We start from the raw sequence: 12,000 nt of genomic DNA, 5'->3' as shown, positions 1-12,000 counted from the left end.
AGGGACATTTTACATTAGGTGGTCCCTGATAATTGCCCTTGAAATACTGCTGCCATGGAAATGTAAATCTGCCTGAGATGTTGCTGCCACCTCCCTGCTCATTGCTGCTTCTTAGCATCACCACCACTTAGCTTTAGCTATCACACTTTGCATAAGGTGCCAGTATCTCCCGAGGCTCTACTTTGCTGACACTGAGCCAGGGTGACACTCAGATAAGCTTCATCCGATGACGAATTTCAAGTAAGATTCAGTTTCGAGTAGCAAAGTATTTTCATAATTGGCAGCGGGGAAAATGCAAAAACGTCAGTAGCCAGTTAATCCACATTAAGATTGATGCTGAAAGCACTGAGCTCTCCGTAAGTAAGAGCGAACTGGAGGGGTTTCAAAAGACTATCAAAGGGTGAGATCAGCTATCTTTAATTACCCTAGTGGAATGACTTGGTGTACAACGAATATTGAGTGTAAAAAGAACAAAACCTGCTAGAACGTGACAACATTTCGCCGCAGGATGTTCAGCTCTCATTACAGTAACAGTACAGATGCACGCAAGGCAATTATAGGAGTGATATCAAAATGTATTCACACGGACAAAGCAACTTTGACATTATGAACATCAGTATCCTGTGCTCTGTGTCCGTGGTTTATATATATCACAGCTTCTTCTTCTTCTTGCGTATGGCGTGCACAGCCTAAAGTTGTAAGACAACTTGTTCTATCTGATCTTATTTGATTGTGCACGCCAGGTTGATTGCATTTGTCGAAGCAGGGCTGACCAGGGGAAGATTGCAATCTCCCACCCCTGTATCACAGCTAAGGTGCAGATATAATCACCATCAGGACACAGTAACAGGAGTTGGCTGGGACAGTCCAGTTCCAAATGCTGCCTCTCCATTTTGTGGGGCATTGGGCCGGGGATTCCATGAGTCAATGGGGATGTTGCATCTTTTTTCCAAAGGAACCATTGAGAACATATCCTTTCCTCAGCCCCTTGACCCTTGCATTACATCCAGAGAGTTATATGTTTGAGTGTTTGTTGGCGTTTGCCCAGCACTCCAAACCCATCCACACCATCTATCTGCTCTGAAAATCAGTCTCCAGTTTTGATCCTTCCACTGTGTTACTGCTGATCAATGTCCTGCCCTCAGTGAATGTCAAGTCAAGTTGCGTTTATTGACGTATGTAGAAACAAACAACTGTAGATGCTGTTGGCTTATACCAAAGATAGACACAATAGACAATAGGTGCAGGAGTAGGCCATTCGGCCCTTCAAGCCAGCACCACCATTCAATGTGATCATGGCTGAACATCCCCAATCAGTACCCCGTTCCTGCCTTCTCCCCATATCCCCTGACTCTGCTATTTTTAAAGAGCCCTATCTAGCTCTCTCTTGAAAGCATCCAGAGAACCTGCCTCCACCGCCCTCTGAGGCAGAGAATTCCACAGACTCACAACTCTCTGTGAGAAAAAGTGTTTCCTCGTCTCCGTTCTAAATGGCTTACTCCTTATTCTTAAAGCTGTGGTCCCTGGTTCTGGACTCCCCCAACATCGGGAACATGTTTCCTGCCTTTTCATGTTTGAGCAACTCAGTGGGTCAGGCAGCATCTGTGGAGAAAAAGGGCGGGTTGTGGCGGCACCTGGTGGCAAGCCAAGGGCACAACGAACCATCGGCGTCTTGGTGTGGGAGGCTTTAGTCGCGGGGTTGGTATCTGAGTTGGTATTTCAGGCAGGGCAAGCCCGTGACCTTGGAGGAGTAGGGAGCTGTATTGGAGAGAATAAACACGTCTAGTGCACACAACTCGTGTTCGATTAGTTTTTGGCTGGACTTCTTCTCGTCCCCGCCACTGGGTGATGGTTGCAGAACTTTCGTCGGAGAGAGGAAGCGAACCTTCAAAGAGGGTCTGAAGAAAGGTCCCTGCCCGAAACATTACCCATCCTTCTTCGTTGCTTATTTCCTTCGCTCCATAGATGCTGCTGCACCTGCTGAGTTTCTCCAGCATTTTTGTGTACCTTCGATTTTCCAGCATCTGCAGTTCCTTCTTAAACACCCACCCTTTTTCTCCAAGAATGCTGCCTGACCTGCTGAGTTACTCCAGCACTTTGTGTCTATCTTAATGCCATATACACAAGTTCCATAGGGTACAGGTACAAGAAAAATCTTGCATGTACCAGCATCACCAGCACATAAACCTGCACACAGAAGACTGCACTCAAAAACATAAATCATACATAATTTATATATAAATTGCACATAAACTCTACAACACAGTGAAAAGAAAAAGACTGCAAAAGAAAAGACATCAGTGCAGAAATACAAAATTTGCACAGGTAGGAAACGTACTCATCAGTGGTGACGTTATAGGAACATATAAATAAAACTATAGAATAGTTGAAGAAATATTAGGATGCCAAAATGGGATCTGTCTGTACAATGAATTAAGCTGGGCTGACGACCATTGTTCAAGTGAGTTTACTGTCATGTGTCCCTGATAGAACAATGAAATTCTTGCTTTGCTTCAGCACACAGAACATAGTAGGCATTTACTACAAAACAGATCAGTGTGTCCATATACTATTGTATAAATATATACACACATGACTGATTAAAGTGCAAATAACAGATAATGGGTTATTAATAATCAGAGTTTAATAACATCACCATTGCTGGTCCATTAACATCTTGTGCTGACAACTCTCGAGGATAATGTAGCTTGAGTTTAAACCAAAGCTTTACTGAACACTTTTTTTCAGTGCCAGAGGGTGATCCTGAGCTTCCTGTCATTTTAATCCTCCATCCCAACTCTGTCTGTGACCGCCACAATGTTAGAATGATGCTCAACATAAACCCAAGGAACAGCACCTCATCTTCCCATCTGCCACATTACGGTCAACATGGGTTTCAATCATTTCAGATAATCAACCTTTCAAGTTTGCATCAGAACTGGCCACTATTGAGGAACGGTCAATGGCATGAAACATTGATTTTGATTCCCCTGTGGCACTGTGATAGAGTTGATGCCTTGCAGCACCAGAGATCCAGGTTTGACTATGGGTGCTGTCTTGATGGAGTTTGCACGTTTTCCCCGTGACCGGTTGGCTTTTCTCCGAGTGCTCTGGTTTCCTCCCACGTTCCAAAGACATGCAGGTTTGTAGGTGAATTGGCTTCTGTAAATTGTCTGCAATCTTCTCTTCACCCTTCTCTACAACTAAAAAAATATTATGTTTCTAAATGTTCTCCATTCAGGTCGTCAACTGAAAACATTCATTCTGTTTGGATAGTATGCTAAACAAAGCTTAGGTTAGAGATACAATGCTGAAACAGGCCCTAGTTCTATCCTACACACTAGGGACAATTTACAGAAGCCAATTAACCTATAAATCTGTACGTCTGTGGAACGTGGGTGGAAACCGGAGCACCTGGGGGAAACCCACGCGGTCAGAGGGAGAACATACAAACTCCGTACAGACAGCACCCGTACTCAGGATCGAACCCGGGTATCTGACACTGTAAGGTAGCAACTTTACCTAAAGCTTTTCATTGTACCTCAGTAGATGTGACAATAATCTTCTTTCGCATCCATCATCTGTTTCAAATGTTCGGCCAGGCTCTTGCACAGTGGACAGCCTTCTCGTTTGCCACCACACTAGACCTTCCAGGCAGCATTGTTCACCAAGAAGTGGGCATCTTAGTAGGAGTGGCATGGATTGTACCGATGTTCAACATTCACATTCTGTGTCTGCCGCATCTGCTTAGCCCCATTTGCTCATATTGGTCTTGCATCAGCCCATCCCAGTACAAATATTGAGGGACTTCCAGGTCCTCCACTCACACCTGTGACCAGGTGGTGGCCGTTCCTTGGTTGGGATTGGCATCTTTACAATGGCATGGTGGTTTTCACTGCGTTGTGCCAATAATAAACCTAAACCTAATAAACCTAAACTTAATTCTGTGTCTTTCTCTACGCATGCTGCTAAGACTACTGAATATGTCCAGCATTCACCATTTTTTAGATTAGACAAGAACACTAAATTTGAGACATTGATGTATTAGAAACATAGAAACATAGAAAATAGGTGCAGGAGTAGGCCATTCGGCCCTTCGAGCCTGCACCGCCATTCAATATAATCATGGCTGATCATCCAACTCAGTATCCTGTACCTGCCTTCTCTCCATACCCCCTGATCCCTTTAGCCACAAGGGCCACATCTAACTCCCTCTTAAATATAGCCAATGAACAGGCCTCAACTACCTTCTGTGGCAGAGAATTCCACAGATTCACCACTCTCTGTGTGAAAAATGTTTTTCTCATCTTGGTCCTAAAAGATTTCCCCCTTATCCTTAAACTGTGACCCCTTGTTCTGGACTTCCCCAACATCGGGAACAATCTTCCTGCATCTAGCCTGTCCAACCCCTTAAGAATGTTGTAAGTTTCTATAAGATCCCCCCTCAATCTTCTAAATTCTAGCGAGTACAAGCCGAGTCTATCCAGTCTTTCTTCATATGAAAGTCCTGCCATCCCAGGAATCAGTCTGGTGAACCTTCTCTGTACTCCCTCTATGGCAAGAATGTCTTTCCTCAGATTAGGAGACCAAAACTGTACGCAATACTCCAGGTGTGGTCTCACCAAGACCCTGTACAACTGCAGTAGAACCTCCCTGCTCCTATACTCAAATCCTTTTGCTATGAATGCTAACATACCATTCGCTTTCTTCACTGCCTGCTGCACCTGAAGAAGGGTTTCGGCCCGAAAAGTCGCCTATTTCCTTCGCTCCATAGATGCTGCTGCACCCGCTGAGTTTCCCCAGCAATTTTGTGTACCTTGCCTACTTTCAATGACTGGTGTACCATGACACCCAGGTCTCGCTGCATCTCCCCTTTTCCTATTGGGAGTCAAATGAGAAGAGGAGAGAGGGGCAGGTTAAATAACAGGTGCCAGGACTTTGGGTGCAGATTACTGAGAGTATGTGACTGACCAGCAGTTACTCAGTGGAAGAAACAAGCCTGGAATCTGGTCTTCAGAGGAGATAGATCGAGGTAAGCTGGGTTTACAGCACTGGGTTACCACCATCAAACACTCAGCCGCACAACTTCCAAAGGCAATTTCTACCTTATATGAGAATATGGCTTTATTTTACGGTTGTTAACCCTTCGACCGTTCTCTGCCGTGGGCAGAAGTTACTTACCATCCTCATGTTTTCTTCGCTGTCACAAAGTTGACAGATTCTTTCCCGGATCGCTTCTTCAGTGGGCTGAACGACTACATTTGCTTTGTTGAGCAGAGAGGCCAGCTGATGTTTGAATGCATCCAAATGGCCTTTAACTGCTTTGGCATCCGACACACTGGTCAGCAGGCCTCCATCCAGCTCCTTGCAACGTTGCTCCCACCGTATTAACTCTAGCTTCGAAGATTCGCAAGCTCGGTGTTTTGCATCCAGCCTGTCCTGCAAGATCCTGTTTCCTCTTTCAACGAGCTGCCTATCATTCCTGGTGTTCTCTATTTCCTGAGAGAAAATAATCAGAAATAAATATATTAATAGCAATCGCCACGGCGCACTCGGGTGACTACGTGGCAATGCAGTAGATCCAACTGCTGCCTCACAGTTACAGGAAGCTTGAGGGGGGATCTTGTAGAAACTTACAAAATTCTTAAGGGGTTGGACAGGCTAGATGCAGGAAGATTATTCCCAATGTTGGGGAAGTCCAGAACAAGGGGTCACAGTTTAAGGATAAGAGGGAAGTCTGTTAGGACCGAGATGAGAAAATCATTTTTTACACAGAGAGTGGTGAATCTGTGGAATTCTCTGCCACAGAAGGTAGTTGAGGCCAGTTCATTGGCTATATTTAAGAGGGAGTTAGATGTGGCCCTTGTGGCTAAAGGGATCAGGAGGTATGGAGAGAAGGCAGGTATGGGATACTGAGTTGGATGATCAGCCATGATCATATTGAATGACGGTGCAGGCTCGAAGGGCTGAATGGCCTACTCCTGCACCTATTTTCTGTTTCTATGTTTCTATGACCCCAGGTTTAACCCTGATCTCCGGTCCTCAGACCGACTTAAGAACATTCTCGTGAGGGAAGGAGTGCAGCCAGGTAGTTGTGCATGTAGGCACAAATGGCGTGGGTAAGAAGAGGAAGGAGTTTCTGCAACGCGTGCAGAGAACTGGGTAGGAGGCTGAAAAGCAGGACTTCTAGGGTGGTTATCTCTGGGTTGCTTCCGGTACCTCGTTCTAGTGAGGGGAGGAACAGGGAGATAGGGGATCTGAATGTGTGGCTGAGGAGTTGGTGCAGGGGGCAGGGATTTAGATTTCTAGATCACTGGGATCTCTTCTGGGGCAGGGGTGGGTGACCTGCACAAAGGGGACGAGTTGCACCTTAATTGGAGGGGGACGACATTCTGGCAGGCAGGTTTGCTAGTGCTACATGGGTGGGTTTAAAGTAAACAGTGGGGGAGGGTGGAGTCAACAACGTGGAAGCGTATGCGTGCAGTTAACGGGAAAGAGAGTGTTGGAAAGGTCACGTTTAAACTAACAGCGCAGGGGGTAGGGAACCAATGCAAGGAGACAGCGGGGCATACTGTAAAAGGAGGGAAAGGTAGAAGGGAGATAAGAAAAACACACCTGAAAGCTTTGTGCCTTAATGCCAGGAGCGTTCGTAATAAGGTGGATGAATTGAATGTGCAGTTAGTAGTTAAGGAATATGATATAGTTGGAATTACAGAGACATGGCTCCAGGGTGACCAAGACTGGGAGCTAAACATGCAGGGGTATTCGATATTTAGGAAGGATAGACAGAAAGGAAGAAGAAGTAGGGTGGCATTGCTGATTAAAGAGGAGGTTAATGCAACAGCAAGGAGAGACATCAGCTTAATAGCTGTAGAATTGGTAAGGGTAGAACTGCGAAATAGCCAAGGGCAGAACACGCTTGTCGGAGTTGTATGAAGACCACCAAGCAGCAGGTTGGGGATGGCATCAAGCAGGAAATTAGGGATGTGTGTAACAAAGGTACAGCAGTTATCATAGGTGACTTTAGTGACATATAGATTGGGCCAACCTAATTGGTAGCAGTGCTGAAGAGGAAGATTTCCTGGAATGTATACGGGATGGTTTTTAAACCAATATGTAGGAGAACCAACTGGAGGACAGGCCATTTTAGACTGGGTATTTGTGTAATGAGGAAGGGTTAGTTAGCGATCTTGTTGTGCAAAGCCCCTTGGTCAACAGTGACCATAATATAGTGGAATTCTGCATTAGGATGGAAAGTGACACGGTTAATTCAGAGACTAGGGTCCTGAACTAACAGAAAGGAGACTTTGAAGGTGAATTGGCTAGGATAGACTGGCAAATTATACTTAAAGGGTTGATGGTGAAGATGCAATGGCAAAGATTTAAAGACCGCATGGATGAACTCCAAAAATTGTTCATCCCCATCTGGCTGATAAAATAAAACGGGGAAGACAGCTCAACCGTGGCTAACGAGGGAAGTAAACGATCCAAGGAAATCCAATCCAAATCCAAGGAAAAGGCATATAAATTGGCCAGAGGAAGCAGCAAACCGGAGGACTGGGAGAAATTTAGAACACAACAGAGGAGGACAAAGGGGTTAATTACGAGGGGGGGAAAGAGCAAAGAGCTTGTGGGGAATATAAAAACTTCCACTAAAAGCTTCTTTAGATATGTAAAAAGGAAAAAATTAGTTAAGACAAATTTAGGTCCCTTACAATCAGAGACAGGTGAATTTATAATGGGAAACAAAGAAATGGCAGAACAGTTAAATGAGTACTTTGGTTCTGTCTTCACTAAGGAAGACGCAAACAATCTCCCAGAAATACTCAGGGACCGAGGATCTAGTGGGAGGGCGGAACTGAAGGGAATCCACATTAGTCAGGAAATGGTGTTTGTAAACTGTTGGGACTGAAGGCAGATAAATCCCCTGGGCCTCATGGTCTGCATCCCAGAGTACTCAGTGAGGTGGCCCTAGAAATCTTGGATGCATTGGTGATCATTTTCCAATGTTCTCTCGATTCTGGATCAGTTCCTGTGGACTGGAAGGTAGCCAATGTAACCTCATTTTTGAAGAAAGGAGGGAGAGAGAAAACGGGAGATTATAGACCAGTTAGCCTTACATCGGTGGTGGGGAAGATGCTCGAGTCGATTGTTAAAGATGTTATAGCAGCACATTTGGAAAGCAGTGACAGGATCGGTCAAAGTCAGCATGGATTTATGAAGGAGAAATCATGCTTGGTTAATCTTCTGGAATGTTTTGAGGATGTAACAAGTATAACAGATAAGTGAGGGCCAGTGGATGTGGTGGATCTGGACTTTCAAAAAGCCTTTGACAAGGTCCCACACAAGAGATTAGTGTGTAAAATTAGAGCACATGGTATTGGGGGTAGGGTATTGACATTGATAGAGAACTGGTTGGCAGACAGGAAGCAAAGAGTAGGAATTAACGGGTCCTTTTCAGAATGGCAGCCAGTGACTAGTGGGGTGCTGGGACCACAGTTATTTATAATATATATTAACGATTTAGACGAAGGAATTAAATGTGACGGATTTGCAGATGACACAAAACTGGGTGGCAGTGTGAGCTGCGATGAGGATAATATGAGGCTGCAGGGTGACTTGGATAGGTTGGGTGAGTGGACAGAAGCATGGCAGATGCAATATAATGTGGATAAATGTGAGGTTATCCACTTTGGTGGCAAGAACAGGAAGGTAGATTATTATCGGAATCGTGTCAGATTAGGTGCAACGAGACCTGGGCGTGCTTGTACATCAGTAACTGAAAGTAAGCATGCAGATACAGCAGGCAGTGAAGCTAATGGCATGTTGGCCTTCATTGCGGGAGGATTTGAGTTTAGAAGCAAAGAGGTCCTACTGCAGTTGTACAGGGCCCTGGTGAGACCGCACCTGGAGTATTGTGTGCAATTTAGGTCTCCTAATCTGAGGAAGGACATTATTGCTATTGAGGGAGTGCAGCATAGGTTCACCAGGTTAATTCCCGGGATGGCGAGACCGACATATGATAAAAGAATGGGTTGACTGGGCTTGTGATCACTGGAATTTAGAAGGATGAGAGGGTATCTTATAGAAACATATAACATTCTTAAAGGATTGGACAGGCTAGATGCAGGAAAATTGTTCCCGATGTTGGGGGAGTCCAGAACCAGGGGTCACAATTTAAGAATAAGGGTTAGGCCATTTAGGACTGAGATGAGGAAACATTTCTTTACCCAGAGTTGTGAATCTGTGGAGTTCTCTGCCACAGAAGGCAGTGTAGACCAATTTACTGGATGTTTTCAAGAGAGATTTAGATCTAGCTCTTAGGGCTAAAGGAATCAAGGGATATGGGGGAAGAAAAGCAGGAACGGGGTATGGATTTTAGATGATCAGCCATGATCATATTGAATGGCGGTGCTGGCTCGAGGGGCCGAATGGCCTACTCCTGCACTTATTTTTCTCTGTTTTCTATGTCCTGAGTTTTCTATGCTGTCTTTATATCGATTTATTATTGTCACATGTACCAAGATGTAGTGAAAAGGTTTGTTTGCCTGCTTTCCAGTCAAATTCCCACTGTGCATGAGTACAATCAAGCTCTTCACAAGTTCAACAGGTAATGCAAAGAGGAAAATAACCAGAGTGCAGAATATAGTATTACAGCAATACAGCATTACGGTTACAGAGAAAGTGAATGTTTAAAAAATGCAAGTCTTCCAATGAGGTAGCTTGGAAGATCAGGACTACACACCCTTAGCTCATGGTAGGTTCTTTTCAGTGGTACGATGACAGCAGGTAGAGGCTGCACCTGAATCTGGCGGGATCAGGCTCTTGTATCTTCTGCTGGACAAGAAAGGGGAGAAGAGGGAATGATCCGGGTTCAATGGGCCCTGATTATGTTGGCTGCTTTCCCAAGGCAACGTGCAGTGTAGGTGGAGTCGATGGAGAGGAGGCTGACTTGTGTGATTGATCGAGCTGCATCCACAGCTTTCTGCAATGCCTTGCCGACTTGGGCAGAGCATATAAGAGTACAGATGTACAGGTATGTATAAATGGCAAGTGCTCTGCCCACGACCGCACATGGGGGAGGGCTTCTCATGTTTCTTTTACCCATGCTATTATCCAGGCTAATTCATCAGAATCAAGATAAGCTTCTGCCTACCTTACGAAGGGTCTCAAATTCCTGTGCGTAAGATGCCACAGCTTTCTGCTCCCTCCCCAGCTCAGACACGAGTCTCATGATGGTTTCTCGGCTTGCCTTCGACTCCATGTCATGGGCACTAATGGCCTCCTCAAGGTTCGTAATCTGGGAACTTTTCCTGCTGCTTCCCTGGTAAAACTCTCCGATCTAAGCGGGGGGGGGAAGAAAAAATACTAACTCTGTAACGCCTTTGAAATTTCAAACAAACAGTTTTAAGAAATCAGACTGAAATACACGATATGGTTTTAGAAAATATACAGCAGGCACATTTTACTTTTAGCTGGTCGGGGTTTTTTAAAATCAGCTAAAATGTAGATGCAGGCTGAACATGGCATTAACTGCGGTCACTGGGGTTTTGATGAATGATCTTACAAGGACTGGTGGTGGGGGAGTCCGCAGCACACGCTGTACACCTCTGCCTGTGGTTGTGCAACATGTAGTAATGCTATGCCTCTCGATTGAAGCTCCTGCCTCCACTAACCGACGATGCGGTCTCCCTGGCCCTCTTATTTACAGCCAGATAGGGATGGAGACATGGGAGTGTGACTGCCGTGGGAGAAAACTGGAAATCCAGCGCTGTGGGAGGCGGCGCAGCCATAAAGTTGCTGCCTCACAGCGCCAGGGATCCGGGTTCGATCCTGACTACGGGTGCTATCTGTACGGAGTTTGTACATTCTCCCCGTGACCTGCATGAGTTTTCTCCGAGTGCTCCGGTTTCCTCCGACACTCTGAAGACGTCCTGTTCTGTAGGTTAATTGACTAGGTAAAATTGTAAATTGTCCCTAGTTTGTGTAGGATAGTGCTAGTGTAGAGACCACTGGTCGGTGCGGACTCGGTGAGCCGAAGGGCCTGTTTCCACGCTGTATCTCTAAACTAAACTGAAGAACCTCTTTAACAATTATTTTCTTCACTGTTTCCAGGTGGTTGCTGGACTGGAGAAGCAGCAGCAGATGCCTTGCACAGGCTCTTTGGAGTAGTCAGTGGCAACAGAGAAAGGGAGGGGTGTTGGAGGGAAGGGGGAGTCAGAATGACAATCTGTAAGGAGGCAAGGCCGGAAGTGATTGTAAAATTGGGGAGATGGTTAGGGGTGGTGTTGGGGGGTGGCGGGGGGGGGGGGGTTGGTGGTCAAATGTTCTATCACAAAGGAAGGCTTTTGTTAGGGTTAAGATTCCTTCCTCTGTCCCTTGAACTTTCTCCGACTAGTTTACTTAAGTTTAGTTGATTGTCACGTGTATTGAGGTACAGTGAAAAGCTTTTTTGTCGTGTGTTATCCAGTCAGTGGAAAGACTATACATGATTACAATCAAGCTGTCCAGAGTGTACAGATACAGGATAAAGGGAATAACGGTTAGTACAAGATAAAGTCCAAAGAAAGATAGTCCGGGGGTCTTCAATGAGGTAGATGGTAGCTCAGAACCGCTCTCTAGTTGGTGATAGAACTAAAGAAATAGGAGCAGAAATAGTTAGACAGTCCCTTATGCTAAAACCTAATTCTCAATCTCAGGGCCACTTTCCTGCACAAATCCCGTACCTCTTGATTCCCTGGACACCAAAAATCTGTTGGTTGCTGTCTTGAATATTCTCAGAAATTGAGCCTCCGCCACTCTCTTGGTTAGGATATTCCGAAAATTCACCCCCTCATGTGAAGAAATGTCTTTTCACTTGTGCCCTGATGGGCAAACCGTTTAGTTTGAGACTCCGTCATCCTAGTTCCAAACTCTATGGCCAGGGGAAACACTATCCTTGCTTTGATTTAGTCAACCACTCTAGGAACACATGCATTTCAGTGATCAGCAGTCCAGAGA

General features: G+C 45.4%; 1 protein-coding gene across 1 annotated transcript in view; it reads right to left on the bottom strand.

Moving 5' to 3' along the window:
* The window catches only part of ccdc170 (coiled-coil domain containing 170), a 91,170-nt gene that overhangs the window by 36,720 nt on the left and 42,450 nt on the right, over positions 1-12,000 (bottom strand). The window contains exons 7-8 of the mRNA XM_033026151.1: positions 10,157-10,342; positions 5,182-5,499 (exon numbers count right to left, since the gene is read on the bottom strand). Coding sequence (XP_032882042.1) covers positions 5,182-5,499; positions 10,157-10,342 — 504 coding nt within the window. The remainder of the gene's footprint in view (positions 1-5,181; positions 5,500-10,156; positions 10,343-12,000) is intronic.

Source organism: Amblyraja radiata, chromosome 8, assembly GCF_010909765.2.
Source record: "Amblyraja radiata isolate CabotCenter1 chromosome 8, sAmbRad1.1.pri, whole genome shotgun sequence".
Lineage (NCBI taxonomy): Eukaryota > Metazoa > Chordata > Chondrichthyes > Rajiformes > Rajidae > Amblyraja > Amblyraja radiata.
This window is presented reverse-complemented; position numbering and strand designations above follow the sequence as displayed.